Here is a 17,255-nt window from a genome sequence, read left to right as displayed (position 1 = left end):
CAGCAGCCTCCTCCAGCCTATGGCCGTACCATAACATTCACCCTTACAATTTTCGCCTGCAATGCTCCTTCCAGTTCACTAATCCATCAACTGGAAAACCTTTGGTCATCACATAGCTATAACTGTTGAATTTGCTTCCTAAACCTATGCTATCTGCCATACCTCTCCCCATCTTCACAAGGGTTTCTCAAAGCTCATCCCTTCAACTACACCTTCAGCCATGTACCCTGTTTTCGCTCACATCCAATCTCTTGGCTCCTTGTAAAGCATCCCATTGGATCTTCCACTGTTTAAAAGGTTATTGTTGCTGATCCATGCTTTCTTACTCACCATCACCCAGAACTTTCAAAAAATAAAAAACCTGCACAAGAAAATGATCATTCCATACTTCCTAAAATCATTGGTCAAATGTTAATGAAAGATACGATTTCAACAATAGTCTAAAAGCAACATTTATCATAAATCTAATTTGCAGTTAATTTGAGTTAACAAAATAGATCTACAGTAAAACTGCCCTTTTATATCTAGTTAAGCTTAAGTAATTTTTAAATGTAGGTATATTTTCCAGTACCTCTCTTAGTTTTGCATTCCATTGTTTCAGTGTCTCTATTTATAGTTTCTCCCTATGCCTTACTAGAGCATGTTCGATCCAATAATCTCAAAATGGAATACTCCGAGCCATCTGAATCATCTTGGATATTTCTGCTGTGTAGAGTGCTCTCTGCTGAAATGTATCCTTGGCTTTCCCCAACAGCTTAAACTGTCTACTGGGAAATATATGCAGGAACAGCTTCACACACTACAACAGTTCATTTAGCAGTTTAGACCTCCATGCACTCACATCAATCAGCTTAAATCCTTTCTCTGCAGTTGAATGTCCTACTTTAACCAACAGTTTTATAAAAGAGATGAAAAGTTCCTACTGCCCAAAATACTGTGTACACCAATGGTATTGGAGACTTTCTGCTGGGATGGTCAATGCAGCATACAAACTGCACAGGCTGACAGACCTTTCAGATGAATAACAAAGATGCTCGATTGAGGAAGTTGAAGGTGTATATGCATAGGTCCTCAGCAACTTAAAACAATATGGACTGAAAAGACTCCAATGTGGCAAATGCCCCCCTTCCCACACAAGAAAATGCATGAAGATTGCCAATGTTAACCAGACCTTTGGCTGGTCAGATGGGCTGATCAGTGGCAAATGGAATTTAATCCGGATAAGTGTGAGGTGATGCACTGGGACAGGGCAAACAAGGCACAGGAATACATGATGCATGGTAGGACCCTGGGAAGCACCGAGGATCAGAGGGACCTTGGTGTGCATGTCCACTTAAGATAGCGGGGCAGATAGATAAGGTGGTTAAGAAGGCACATGGGATGCTTGCCTTTATTAGCCGAGGCATAGAATACAAGAGCAGGGAGGTTATGCTGGAACTGTATAAAACGCTGGTTAAGCCACAGCTAGAGTATTGCGTGCAGTTCTGGAATCCGCATTATACGAAGAATGTGTTTCACTAGAGAGAGTGCAGAGGAGATTTACCGGGATGTTGCCTGGGCTGGAGAATTTTAGTTATGAGGAGAGATTGGATAAACTGGGGCTATTTTCCCTGGAGCGGAGGAGATTGAGGGGGGTGCATGATTGAGGTGTATAAAATTATGAGGGGCATAGATAGGGTAGACAGGAAGGAATTTCTCCCCTTGGTGGAGAGATCAATAACCAGGGGGCATAGATTTAAGGTAAGGGGCAGGAGGTTTAGAGGGGATGTGAGGAAGAATGTATTCACCCAGAGGGTGGTGGGAATCTGGAACTCACTGCCTGAACGGGTGGTAGAGGCAGAAACCCTCATAACATTTTAGTAGTATTTGGATGTGCACTTGCAATGCCATGGCATTTAAGGCCTAGTGCTGGAAAATGGGATTAGAATAGTTAGGTACTTGTATGACTGGCGCAGGCTCGATGGGCCGAAGGGCCTTTTTCTGTGCTGCAGACCTCTATGATTCTATGACCTTTGCAATCTTGCTGACAAAATTGCAATGTGATAGAATGTGTCATAACTAGAAGTTTTTCTGCAGTAATTAAGACTAATCATCAGACTGTAAACATATCAATGCTGGCAATGATAATTAATATCCAAGATGCAGTGATGTCACTGAAGTTTATCAATATTAACTCAGGGTCAACACTTACTGGAAAATAACAGTCAATGCATTCAATGTCTTCAAAACCATTATCCCTTTTGTAAAAAATATAGGGTTACAGTGCAGCTTCATACAAAACTCCCTATCACAAACAAACTTTCCCACAGGAAAGCTTCAGCGCCATTATGTCTTAGCAAACTCAACAGCAGCTCTATGCTTAAAACCATACTGGTTTGGTGAATTAATTGGTCTTAATTTGAATATTACAACTACCTTTATCACTCTTGCACTAGGTGAGGGAACTGGAAGAGCAAGGGTAAAAATAGTCAGCCAGTTTTCTCACTACGCACCACAATCCAGTGGCTCCTGCTGGAGAGTAGACATGGACATTGACAAAAAGTGCAATCACACTCGCCTGTGGCAGTTTCCCCTACCACCACCACCCCTCAACTTATGATTAAGAGAGCTTGATTTTGTTACAGACATTTTGACTGGCAGGGCATAAGACTTCACATAGCATGTTCTGCACACGAACAGAATAACAATCTGCAATTTTAAGTCAAGCTGAAAAGACGAGATAGATACATACTGTGGCATTAAATTGTATAATATTCAGACAAATCAACAGCACAAAATTGTCAGATGATTTAAAATAGGAAGGAGAGATTTAATTTTGCACAGTTGAATTTAATACTCACCAGTTTGAATTCTTGGATGCTGCAGATAAAGTAAGGTGTGTTGGGGCGGCGACTCTCTATATAAACACAATCTGATGAGAAAAGGAAAACAGAACATTAAATATACCACTTTCAGGGAAAAAGCGAATCATTGCAAACACCTAGGATACCTTTTGTGCATTACATGTTCAATAAGGCAAGGGAATTCAGTAGGTGTGACATTGTTCATTTTCCACACCCGTCAACCTATGGGCTCTTTTGAAGCAGACTGTCAATTTAGTAGGAAGTTATGGGCAGTTTTGTGCTATGGATTCATACCAGGAAAAAGTAGGTTGAAACTACCCATGTTCATTTCACATTTGTATTACAGTTGATTTTAGAGGCTTTCAGCTCATCAGACTGGGATGGTCAGAATCCAAGTTTGTCAAAGACACAAAGATAGTTAGCATTTTAAGCAGAGTAGATGTAAGCATAAAATTACAAAGAGATATCAATAGATTGAATGAATGGGCAAAACAGTGGCATATGGATTTCAGTACAGGTAAACATTTCAAATACATTTTAAAAAATCAAGGGCTTCCATGAAGGAATAGAAAGTTGCATGTTCAAGTTTTTAGATGGCTCCAAGTTATAAGGCACAGCAAATTATGTAGATAGAAGCTAGGAATTTCAAATGCAGATTAAGTGAGCAAGAAAATCATAACTTCAACATGTGGAAGTGCAAGGTCATCCAGTTTGGAACTGAGAAAGGTAAATCAGAATATTCTCAATGGAGACGAGGAGCTATGGAGGAGTAAAGGAATTTGGAGTCCACATCCACCAATCACTAAAAACCTATCCATATGTACAAAAAGTAATCAAAAAAAGCCACTGCAATGTTAGCCATCTCCCCCTCGGCTTCCACAGTGCCACCATTACCAAATCCCCACCATTTTATTGAGGATTGCTATTAATCTAAAGCTTGACACGACTAACTATATCAAGCCCATAGCCACTAGAGCAGGACACAGAGGCTAGGTACTTGGTGACAAACACTCAAAGCCATGACCATCTACAAGGCTTAAGTCAAGGATGTGATTGAACACTCGCCACCAATGGAATGATACAACCACAATGCTCAAGAAGCTGGAACACAGCAGTTTGTTTGATTAGCAATGTTTATCACAAGGAGACTGGATGCAAAGGGTCAAAAGCTATGCTCCATTTGTACAGAGACTTGGTCTGACCCCATCTATAGTACCGTGTCAGTTTTGGCACCATGCCTCAGGAAGGATATATTGGCCTTGGTGGCAGTGAAAGAAAAAGAAGATTTGTATTTCTAAAGTGCCTCTCAGGACCTCTGGGTCTTCCCAAGCTCTCTACAATGAAGTACTTTTGAAGTGTAATCACTGTTGTAATATGGGAAAAGTGACAGCCAATTTGCAACAATGTAGGAAACACTCTCAGCCCAACCATCTTCATCTGTTTCATCAATGACTTTCCCTCCATCACAAGGTCAGGAGTGATTGGCCTGTAGGATTCCACAGCTTTCATCTCTGTTCACAATCAGCTCATACCAGCTTACAGCAGCATCTGGATAACAGGAGGCAAGTGACATTCATGCTGCATGCATATCAGACAACGACCAACCATAATGAGAGCAAACCAATCCATCTCCCCTTCGGCTTCCACAGTGCCACCATTGCCAAATCCCTACCATACTATATTGAGGATTACTATTAATCTTATGTTTGACATGATCAACTATATCAAGCCCATGGCTACAAGAGCAGGACAGAGAGGCTAGGTACTTGGTGACAAACACTCAAAGCTATGACCATCTACAAGGTTTAAGTAAAGGGTGTGATTGATCACTCACCACTAATGGATTGACACAATCACAACATTCAAGAAGCTGGAGGTCATTAAGAACACAGCAGTTTGTTTGATTAACCCACCACATTTGAACTCAATATCCACACAGTTATGGTTTATGATTATGGCTGTATTACGTATAATCTAGAGCAGGAATGCAGGTGGAGTTTGCACTCGGATTGAAGAGACAAATTAGTGAGGATTTGAAATGAAGATAGAAGATTCGCCTAGCTTTTGCTAGATTAAGAATCACCAGGACAACCCTCATCATGAAAGACAGTCTGGGGTTAAAAGTTCCCAGGGTTGGAAAGCAAAGGAAAGTACTAAACCCTCAGGAGCTAAAAATCACTTTGGATTGGGTCCAGAGAATCGAACAACTAAAGGAATATTAAGTATACCTGTGAAGTGGATTTTTGGTTGTGTTAAAAGTAAATGGGGAGAGTTCTGCTCTGTGGTTTCAAGTATAAGTTGCCTACAAAAAGAGTGTTTAGTGAAGAGAGCTTGTGACAATAAAAATCTTAAAATGTGAAATTTTGTTATGTCATCCTTCCAGCTATCAACTGGAAGTTCGCATTCTTCTTTAAAAGTTATCAGTCTCTACGGGGATCGTAAGATGCTATACAAACAAGGCTGTATATTATTTTTGCAAACTCTCAATTTTAATATTTTTCTTAAACAATATCACTTACTGAAATTTTAACAGACATCATAGTCAATAATTTAAGGCTTGCAAGCCAAATCCTGTAAGCTTTCAAACATAGTCAGAGAGCTTATAATATACTTGTGGCTTAAGGGGTGTAACATTTCTTTCACTGATTATAGGCGTGTGTAGGGAGCCATATTTTCATTATGAAAATATCATGGGTGAGAAAAGCCTACCTTGAACAACTGATCTAATCATAGGTAAATGATTTGAGACACAGAAACTTGCATCATTTAATAACACAAGGGAAAATTGTATTCAACTGTGCTATCGCTTGTTAAAGTCTCTTCAGCTCACTTTGCATTCATACCTACCTGTGCAGAAAACCCGAAACTAAATTACTCTGATTGATAAATTGAGGAAACATTACATCTACAAAAACATTTTGAAAGAAATCCAGGATTTCTGGAAAGCTAAATTAATTTGGTCTGTCAGGCTGCCATTTAGGTATTTCTAAATTACATCTGACAGTGATTTTGAAAATTTATCAACTTGCACCACAATCAATAAGAAATAAAATTACAATATTTACTGGATAAGAGGTCAGCTTAACTAATGAAGGATGGGAATTTAAATTCCTCCCAATACTTTGTTACCTTCCTACAAAAGAAAGCTTTTACCACATAAACACTAGTGTTTACCCGGTAAATACCAATTCAAAGGCTGCCTCGGGAGTCTTACACAGCAGACAATGATCCATCCAATAAAAGGAGAGAAAGGAGAGAGAGAAAAGGCAGTTGTTCTGGAGAAGCACAATAGGTAATTTCCCTGTCCATTTATTCTGCAAATCAAACCCTCCACACAAATTCAAAAGACTAACCTAGTTTTCACAGGGTGATATCAAACAGAGAAATTATACAGAAAAATAAACATGATTTTCATCCTGTAGTGAAGCTGTAAAAGGCTATTCTGCCTGAAGAAATAAACTGACATCTACAGTAACAAATATTGATTTAACATAAATACTTCTACTGAGAGAAAAAAAATAGGTTTCAGAACCAGTAAAACAATCATGCTAAAAACTGGATCTAAATTTTACCATCACCCGATCCTTTACAGTCTGGATAAGTGGTAAGATTGATAATGAGAGTTCAATACTCACCAACTTACCACACCAAAGCTGCATAAGACGGGAGAACAATTTTAATGCATCAGTCCAATGGATGATGGAATGCAAATATATGAAAAGCAGAGCAAGAAAAGCCCAAGCTTCAGCCCCCAGTAATGCTAGGGGTAGGCAAATGAGTGGCTGGGGTAACCCTGGGGTAGGCTAATGCGTGGCTCCCACAATCTGCTTTTTAACAAAGACACAAATCCAGAATAAGAATAATAAAACTACTTTGTTCCACTGACCTAAAAGAGCACCACACGAAAATAAGATTCTAACAAAAAACTACTGCAGATGCTGGAAATCCAAAACAAAAACAGAATTACCTGGAAAAACTCAGCAGGTCTGGCAGCATCGGTGGAGAAGAAAAGAGTCGACGTTTCGGGTGAAGGGTCGTGTGGACCCGAAACGTCGACTCTTTTCTTCTCCACCAATGCTGCCAGACCTGCTGAGTTTTTCCAGGTAATTCTGTTTTTGTTTTGAAAATAAGATTGTTTACTTTACAAGCATCACTGACAAAGGGAAGTTGAACATTCGTCATTCAAACTAGCCAACCATTGCTAAATTACTCAAACTGGTTTGGAAAAGCTAACGCCCCAACTAAGGCAGCAGATTCCTAACCAATGAGAGGTAAGAGGGGCTATGATTGTCCAGCCCAGAATAAGCTTCTAATAGAATGGCTCATCAGAACATCAAAAATCAGGGAGATTTTGAAGGAACAAATTTGGTAATTAATTCAAGTCATTTTTGATAATACTAATAAGTTATATACCTGCAGATGGTTCAACTGAACACTTCTAAGACACAATGTGGGCATCTGGAAGTCCTCTGATGTCAAATGAATTTATCATAACGTGACATCAGTTTCCAAAAGATTTGTCAAACTACTGATCTCAAAAGAGCAAACTAGTGGCCTGAAAAAAAAACTGGTGCAGGTAGACCTCAAAGCATTTCATAATAGACTAAAGAAGCTCATTGTCTATTGCCAAATGGGTGGCAATCAATTGAATTTATCTTTCCAAGATTATTCAACATGGTTAACTGGCAGAAAGGCAAGTTATCTAATGCCCCTTTTTTGGTCTGCCCTGTAATGTTTGTGACCATGAAGCAAGACGCCTCATGGGTAAGTGATTTCTGAAAGCATGAACTGTGTTATCTCAGATTGCAATCACTTTCCTCCTCCAGTCATTCATCTTCACTTAATTGCCCGATGCATCAAGTGGGTTCTTTTCTCGAGATCATTTGTAATTAATATCAACTGAGGAACTTGGTTTGACAAAAAAAGTGTAACCAAGTAAATTGTAGGGCTGGTCCTCCTAATGACAATTTTGAACATAATCTACTGGTGGAAAGGTGGAATTGCCTAAATAAAAGGCAACACACCTGAAAGTCTTGCACAAATGTATATATAGAGTAAGCTGAATATTTTCCATGCTCCTATGCAGAAAAAGCCAGACCATAAGCAATACAACATGATCTTTAAGAATTAGCACTGCATGTTTATGCTCAAGAACCCCACTTTGCACAAAGTAGATTGTAGGGTGCAATGGTGGCTTTTTCTTAGGAAGGCTAGAATGTTCACAACAGTAACGGAGGTTGATTTTCATGGAGACAGTCCTAGAAAGTTGCTAGACAAAAAAGGAATTGGGTTGTAACAGAACAGTGCCGTGTATCATTAAGAATGCATTACTTAAAAAAAAACTCAGAAAACTGGGTCCTAAGAATGAACACCAATCAAGCAAAATCATTAATTTATCTTGTTAACATGAGTAGGTCAATTCTTACTGCAGAGTATCCACAAAATTAAAAATTCCATGTGTTGACTTTTCATTTTCTTATATGGGCAAGTTTTCAAATGGGGAGGAAGACTTTGTATGAAAAAATAGGTGATCATCACTACAGGCAAAAGAAAAACATGGGCCCTGCTCAACTTGAGTTACATTCAACTGGAAAACTGCTGATGAGATAAGTCAACATAATAACTTTTTGTATTTGACAAACTTTTAATTACATCGATGTCTGTCAAAAATAATTTATACACAAAAATCAAACTAACTGCAGCAAACACAGCCTGCACACTTCCATCTGTGGAGTGATAGTCAAAACCACACACTATAAAATGAACATGCATAAGAACATAATAAAGGAGGAGCAGACTATACAGCCCTCAAGTCTACTCCATCATTCAATTTGATCATGGCTGACCTTCTGCCTCAAGTCCACTTCCCCCACCACCCCCCTCCTCCGAGTCCCCATAACCCTCGATTCCATGAGGCCTAAAATCTATTCTAGCCTTGAATATACTCAATGTAGAGCATCCACAACCCTCTAGGGTGTATAATTCCAAAGATTCACAACACTTTAACGAAGAAGTTTCTCATCTCAGGCCTAAACGATCAACCCCTTATCCCGTGACTATGATCCCAACTAGGGGAAACAACCTCACAGTGCCTAACCAGTCAAGCCCCTTCAGAACCTTTCTTACTACCCCCTTACTTAAAAATCGTATAGCATTTCCATAAAATTTATATTTCATATTAGCACATTCTCCCATTTTATAATGCAAATTTTTAAAAAGTCAACATTTACATATCTTCTAAGATGGCTTGCCTGTCATCTTACATTTACTGTTGAAAATATCCGATGGTAGCATAATGGTTGTGTGCTTTGTAGACCATAAAAGGAAGCATTTTCAGTGCGATCCCACACAACTCCAAAACTGGAGTTTCTGATTAGAGTTAATCCTTTCTTCATCAGTTAAAAATCTTAATCTAGCAACATATGTTCATGAAGGGCCTTCCTGGACTCAGCCAGCAGATTTATTGGCAGCATTCAACACTTTTTATCTTATTGCTGTGTCATGTGACATGCTGTATGGCACAATGTTTGCCAGGAAAACAAGAAAAAATACTTAGAAATATAAGGATGCCTTAAGCAGTGCACAAAACAACAACCAGCTGCTTTTACAGTGGTAAACATGTACATTCTTTCTCTCATATGGTTGGCAATGAGCAAACTGCTTGGCTGTTCAGCTAATATCAGCTCTTGCTGAGCACATTGCTGAGGACCCTCATTTCAAGAGGGAAATAAAACTGACATCCAAACGTGACAGTAGCTAATGAATTATGTTGTTCAGCTGTTAATAAGTGCAGGCTGTTTGACAAAGCTCATTCCTTGTGACATTTATTTTCCTTTTATGCTGGCACTCACATGGAGCAGTAGCTGCACACAGTAGATTTTACATCAAGTTTCTGCAAGTTTTGGCTGATCAGTGTGTTTCTAAAAACTAAAAATGTCAGCATGTTGTTTCTGCTGGAGGGTTAACTAATATATTTGAATCAATGTAGAGTATTGTGTCCAATTTATATCAATTGTTATCTGCTCAAATTCCTAGTATTTGCTCTAAGTATTTTTATGCCTTATCTTTCCCTTCCACAATTAGATCCCACTGCAACCTCCCACTACCACATTTTTAGTTTTTATCTACGGTGACTAAATATTCTGGGATGCAAAGTTCTTTGAGCTAGAGGTCAATGCTATTCTCATTGCATATAGTATTTGGTTAAAAGGAACCGTATTTCATTGGGGCAAAACTGGCACCAATGATGTTTATTTACTTGATGAAATGCTCTGGTACTACTTTGTGTAAAATACAGAAGCCTAACAAAACTTACTCATTGAGCTAGAATCTTTGTATTTTGCTACAATGTTCTTCCCAAGCAAAGGCTTAGGTCCAAGTTAAATAAATAAAATTTAATCTGAATTAGAATTTCACCTCACAGTATGTGGCTCCACAGTACTTGGTTATTTATTAGCCTACATAAAAGGAAATGAATTTCAAGTCTCCAAAGAAATGAGCCACATTCACAGAACAGTTGTAAGCTGACATTTGTTCAGGCATTACACTGGTTCAAAAATAGTGCGCTTTTGCTTGTATCAACTGGAATTTGCAATAATTCTGCCTTTACGATAGGCAACTGTAAACACCATTTGAGACAACTTCTTCCTTAATCAGGCTGGAATTACTCGAGTTGCTTAAATCTGGTTCCTTCTGTTCCAGAAGTCTAACCTGTTGAGTATTTCCAGCATTTTCAGTTTATATTTCAAGTTGAAGTATTCACATCCTTTATGTTGCTTACATTAGGAAGGAGATGATACACCAACAAATATAGCTTGGCGAAAGTCAATGACAGATAATGTTGCAAGAATCAGTCAAAATGTAACTGAATACTACAAAAGGCCAAATTTGCTATATCAACCTCTGCCCTTAGGAGAAATAGGGAGAAAATTGGAAAAGAAAGGTGCAGTGATTCATACTGTAACATAGTCCTTTCACAGCAACAGTCGCTGTCTAACAGCCTAATTATTACTCCATGTGATCATTCTTCATGCATAAACCGAGTGTGTGAATTTTGGAAAGTTATTCAACTGCAAGGGGACATCACAGTTGACAACAATCCAATCCTTCACCTGACATCCACCTAGGTACTTTCCAATGGAGATCACTGACTGGGAGCCAGGGGCAAGAACCCTGGCTGATTTACCAGTCCTGCCCTCATCCACTTAGCCTAGGTACTGAAGTCAAATCACAATAACCTCATTGTTTCTCATCAAATTCTGCACCAGATCTATGCACCACATCAAAAGATGCAATCACTTAGCCATCATGGGTTTAAAAGTCTCAGTCATCAAGTCTCTAAAAACAATTTTAAATATGTGTTTCGCAAAAATTTTAAGAAGAGTTAAGGGGAGGTGATGGTGTAGTGATGTTGTTGCTGGACTAGTAATCCAGAGACCAGGGTTCAAATCCTGCTAAATTTGAATTGTTAAAAAAAATCTGGAATTAAAAGTCTAATGATGACCATTAAACCATTGCCAATTGTCATAAAAACCCATATGGGTCACTAATGTCCTTTAGGGAGAGAAATCTGCTGTCCTTACCTGGTCTGGCCTACACGTGGCTCCAGACCCACAGCAATGTGGTTCACTCTTAAATGCCCTCTGAACAAGGGCAATTAGGGATGGGCAATTAATCCTGTCCTAGCCAGCAACGCCCACAACCCATGAATGAATATTTTAAAAATGACTTTCGTTAACTTTAGTGTGCCTGGAGTATGGATCAAGTTTATTGGGTCAGAATTAATGTTTAAAATGGTATTCAGAACAGCCCAATTAACTTTGTGAGGAATCATGTCATATTACAGAATGTCTATTGCAGGACTTGATAAAAATCTGGCACAATTTGAGATGGTAAACTAGCATTCAAATAAAAGCATTCAAATTCGAGGTGCAATGCATAAATGGTCCTTAATGTTATCAATTTCATGAGTAAGGATCATGAGATGCAGTCAAGCTTGAAGACAATCCAAGAAACTAGTCTGAAAACTACTGAAAACAAGTCTTCATGCTCAGTAAATGTTTTGCTAACATGATTTTGCAGGTCCGGTCCCTAATGTCTTATAGCAAGTATTACCAGGTCAAACATAATATTCACATTAGAAACTTTTTCTCTGTTCTATTAAAACAATATGCCTAATTCCCATATTTCGAGCAAACCCATGTCATTGCTAGTGTTGCCAACTGTCCAGGGTTGTCCTGCATTCTTGAAGATTAATATCCAGGCCACAGTTGCAAGCAATCCAGATGAAGAATTATAGAAGCTTTAAACGAAATTTTGTTTCATAATTTTCTTATAACTCTTCCAAGAATAGAGCACAAAAATCAAGGTTGACCAGTGCAGTACTGAGAGGGTGCTTTCAGATGAAACTTTAACCCGAGTCTGCCTGCTCGGGTGGATGTAAAAGATCCTGTGGCAGTATTCCGAGGAAGATCAGTGGAGTTCTCTCTGGTGTTCTTTCATTCATTAGATATAAAATTATTGGAGATGGTGGGGTGGGGGGTGGGAAAGCTTTTTCCCTAACAGTTAAGATTAATGAAGAGTCAGTTCTCTTTCTAATTGGTCTGGGAGGCAGTGTGCCTGGAGTATGGGTCATTGGTGGTGAGGTGGGCTAGTTCGAGGTCGGGGGTCATGTGATGAAATCTCTAGAAATACATCCAAACATGGCTGGTAATCCTATTTAGAGTTATAGTTTAGGTTTTCTGATAGGCCTTTATTATACCTTCTCTGAGCCTGAGGCCCCTCGAGCCTGCTCTGCCATTCAGTAAGAAATGGCCGATCTGATTTGGCCTCTACTTTTCTGCCACCTGCTCATCACACCGCCCCCACCCAACCTAGACTCCCTTGTAGATCAAAAATCTGTCTAACTCAGCTATGAACATTATGGCCCAGCCAATGCTCGCTGGGGAAGCGAATTCCAAAGACTAACAACTTTCTGAGAGAAGGAATTTTGTCTCATTGCCTTAAATGGGGGACCCATTTTGAAACTGTGTACCGAGTTCTAGATTCCAGCATATGCCCCCTGCACCCCAAGAAGAAACATCCTCTCAGCATCTACCCTGTCAAGCTCCCTCACAATAAGATCACCGCTCATTCCTCTAAACTCCAATGAGCATAGGCCCAAACTGCTCAACCTTTCCTCATAAGAAAACCCTTTCATCCTAGACATCAGCCTAGTGAACCTTCTCTGAGCTGCTTCCAATGCAAGTAAATCCCCATTTAAGTATCATCAAAATTATACACAGTACTCTCGGTGTGGTTGCACCAATGCCTTGTATGGGTGTAGCAAAAGTTCCCTACTCCATCCCCCTTGCAATAAAGGGCAACTTTTCATTTGCCTTGCTAATTACTTGCCCCTCCAAAGTCCAACTCTGGAGAAACAAAGGTCAATACACTGCTAAAATTTACCTAAAAATATGATAAGACTTGTTTAAAGTGCCATTTAAAAGTCAATAGGGGCCCCCTGTTTTTTATATGGAGTGAGACCAAGGAGAACACACGTATGAAAAGCAATTTCATAAGATCAATTCTTGCAGCTGACCAAGTACAATGCTAACACAAACATAAAACAATGGACAAGAACTTCAAAGCATTGCTCCCCTTGGGCACATTTACTGTTATGAATTTAAATGTTAAAGCACACACACTTAACCTCAAAATTTAGTGAACTCTTATGTTCCCATTTGGAAGGAATGCATCATCTGCAAATTTTACTAATAGTTACTTAATAAAATGTAATACATGGCTCACTTTGTTGTCCTTTTATGGCACTTCAAAGTATAATACTGGTGCTTTGAAGTTTGTCTGTCCTTGAATATATATTCAACACTGAGTAATTAAGATTTTTTGGGTTTTTGCTTGCTTGCTGGATATTTTTTTTTAAATGTTTGGATATATGATGATATTGACCAGCAATGCAAAGAATCAATGTGAATCTTTAACTACCCTTTTTATTGCAATAACCTCATGAGAATGCATTCAAGAAAAGGTCAGGATTTTCAAACTTATTCATTCTCAATGGTTACAAACAGACTGCTGGTTAACCACAAAGTTCTGTAAATTTGCAAGGTTTTCCTGGAAAACAAGATTTTCATTCATAGTTTCATAGTAAGAATAATTACAATTCAATAATTTGCTGGTTGGTGAAAATGAGAAATACTAATACAGGTACTGATAAATGCCATATCAGCAATGCATTTTATGTTGACATGTTTTTGTGAAATAAGATCCTACTACTTTTGTCCGTATTTTTATTCTGACTTTGATTTCCTTGAAATAATATGTAACTGGATTATGACGTCATGGCAATACAGTTTGTTTTGACATTCTGTTATACCGTGACAGTAAATCCAGTTTTGCAAGTTAAAAGGAAAAAAAGGTATGTTTTAATCATTACTCTCAACTCTCACAGCATTATAATGCATCACAGAATGTGAAATGCTAAATTTAGAAACTATTTTTAATCCAGCAGTTAATGCGGAATAGCTGGAGCTGAAAACAACGAAATAATGCACAATCTCTACTTCATGTTACTATTGAAGTCAAACAACATCACTATGATTATTTTAAAGCTTTTGTTGCTCATCCTCACTCTCAAATGAAATGTCAAATAAATATGCAAAACTAAACTATACAGCATTTGTTTCCTAATCAAAGTGCTGCTAGTTTGAATATAGTCTACTCTGACTTTTAAATGACCGCCTAATTGGACAGATTTTATAATTTCTTCATAAAACCACTAGATGGAGCAGCACACAGTAAAGGTAAAACCAGCAGTAAAATGCCCCATCACATAGCGGCACATCTGTCTGCTGAAGAATTGGCCTGCTTTCCCAATTGAAAGATAAAGTGTGGCAGTGGGAGGCAGCTGGTAGTAAGGATAAAACAAATGTAAATTACCAGACTCTCATTACACATGAACTGTATGTATGTAACTTAAGAACATGTAAAAGGATAAGACTGGCATTGCAACAATTTAAGTTTATATACTCTTTAGCATGATGAAAGGACCCAAAGTACTTCACAGGAGGGTTATAAAACAACATTCTGACGCTGAGACACATGAAAAGGAATTACGGCAGGTGACTAAAAGCTTGGTCAAAGAGGTAGATTAATGGGACCTCTCAGAGGAAGAAAGAAGTAGAATGGCAAAAAGGTTTCAGTGGGAATTCCAGAGTCTAAGCCATAGGCAGCTGAAGGCATGGCTGCCAATAATGGAGCAAAGAAAATTTGGATGCACAAGAGGCCATAATTGGAGGAGCTGAGAGATTCCACCGAGTTATAGGGCTGGAGAATTACAAAGTCAGGGAGGAGCAAGACCATGGAAGGAATTGAAAATACAAGTGAAAACGTCAAAATTTGGTTCTGGAATTTAACAGGGTGAAGGATGATTGTGAGCTCTGGCAATTTGGGGGCAACTGTTCTGGTGTTTGAGAGCACCGGGTTTGGGAGTGGGGGTCCTGGAGTTTGGTGTGGGCAATGCAAGAATGTTATGTGGTTTAGCAACACTGGGGGAGGAACCCAAGGTCTGGCAGTTTCCAATGGAACTCAGCAACTATGGAGTGCATTATGTTTTGGTTGATTGATGGAATAGTATCATTCATTAAACATTAGAGTGCACGGATAACCATCCCAGTATCTTTATCTCTCTGCAATAGTAAATAACAGCAGCTGCTTTAATTTACATTTATTTCAATTAGTAATTTTTGTACTTCTTCGAAAATGCTTGCACCCAATGTCCCTGGTAAATAACTAATCTCGTCAATCACAAACAAGCCCAGAAATGACCTGAAAACATTTTTCTTTGGAATTGGAAACCCGAGAAATAGATTACGTTTTCTCTCAGGTTAATGTACCAAAGAAGCATGTTAAATATCTTCTAGGATTTTCCATTTAATCGTAGCAGCTCTATAAACAATAGCACCTTGTCTGCTCTCTTTTAGTCTGACATGTTTTTTTGAAGTTTAAAACAAATGAAGTCATCAACTTTTGTTCAAAAGATTAGCTGAAGCTTGAATCAAATTCACTGTCCAGTTGAATTAAAATCACTTCCATCAACTGTACAAACTAAAATACTGTTGTACACAGAGTCACCATGTTACTAGAAAAATAACTGGTTGCACATCTATGGCATGTTTTGTTTGAATAATGCACAATCAGTATGGTTGGTCATGCAGTGGATTTTTGTGTATTTCATTTCTCCTGTCCTTGGCTCTAACTATTTTCTGGCCATGCTTTAAAAGGTCTTTTCCAATTTTACCTGAATAAAATTTCAGATATGTTCTCTAGCTTTTGTTAACGAATAATTTTGAAATACACAAAACAGACACGGTTGAAGACGGATGAGAAACATTGTACGAGATCAAATTCTACAGATTGGGAACACTGAAGACTGCAGACTTGTCTTCAGAATACAATTTGCTTTGTGCAAATTGGCTACCATGTTTGGGGACCGAAAAAAACACACTTTAAAAGCTATTCATTAGCTGTGAAGTACTTTGAGACATGCTGAGAATGTGACGGCCTTTATAAATTTCTAAGAGTCACAGGTCTGTGCAAAAATAACAAGCGCAAGTCAAGGCTTCAGGGAGAGGCTGAGGCCTTCAAGTAGAAATATTAAAGGTGGTGTTCAAAAGCACACTAAGACAACTTTATTGTTAATTTTAACTAGGTTGTGAAATATGGAAACTTATTACGCCTTTACAAACTATATCTTGGACATTAGTTTCTTGAATGATTTAATTGGAACACCACCTTCTCTAGGTTCTCCTGATGGATCATTCAGGTTTGACTGTTTTGTTAGTAATTCCTCACCGCAGTTTCCAGACTACTTTCCTCATTTCTGATTCCAATCTTCCCCACCATCAGTTTTGATCTGCTGTCATTTTTCTTTAAGCCAATCAAGAAATGTGACAGTGAAAGTTTGCTGTGTGGAGTGAAAGCATCAATGCACGTTGGCAAAATATGTAACATCCGATGGTGAAACAATAACATGGCGGGATGTGTGTTGCACAATAGGATTCGTAAGCAGCATAGCATATTAAATTAATTTGCTCTATTTATTGCTTTTGAGTGCAACTAAGAAGTTCAACTAATTTTAGGAAGAGGAGGAATTTCTGCTTTATTAAATAGCAAAAGAACCACAAAATGTTTCAAATTAAATGAAAAAAAACTGGAAATCTCAAAGTACCTTACAGCCAATGAAGTACTTTTGAAGTGTCATCAGGGTTGTAGTGTAAGAAACATGGCAGCCAATTTGTGCACAGCAACTCCCACAAACAGCAATGTGATCATGACCAGATAATCTGTTAAAACGAATGCAATTTAAGGGGAGGTGGTATGCCACTGGGTTGGTAGTCTAGGGCCCAGGCTAAT

At 38.6% G+C, this 17,255-nt stretch overlaps 1 protein-coding gene across 9 annotated transcripts in view; it reads right to left on the bottom strand.

The window, feature by feature from the left end:
• Positions 1-17,255, bottom strand: part of rerea (arginine-glutamic acid dipeptide (RE) repeats a) — a 500,784-nt gene that overhangs the window by 349,046 nt on the left and 134,483 nt on the right. For all 9 annotated transcript variants that reach the window (XR_013578875.1, XM_078557838.1, XM_078557840.1 and 6 more), the window contains one exon: positions 2,841-2,911. Coding sequence is in view for 7 of the 9 variants with exons in the window: in XM_078557838.1 (XP_078413964.1) it covers positions 2,841-2,911 (71 nt within the window). In the remaining 2 variants the exon portion in view is untranslated. The remainder of the gene's footprint in view (positions 1-2,840; positions 2,912-17,255) is intronic.

This window comes from Cetorhinus maximus, chromosome 15 (assembly GCF_964194155.1).
Source record: "Cetorhinus maximus chromosome 15, sCetMax3.hap1.1, whole genome shotgun sequence".
In the NCBI taxonomy this organism is placed as follows: Eukaryota; Metazoa; Chordata; class Chondrichthyes; order Lamniformes; family Cetorhinidae; genus Cetorhinus; species Cetorhinus maximus.
This window is presented reverse-complemented; position numbering and strand designations above follow the sequence as displayed.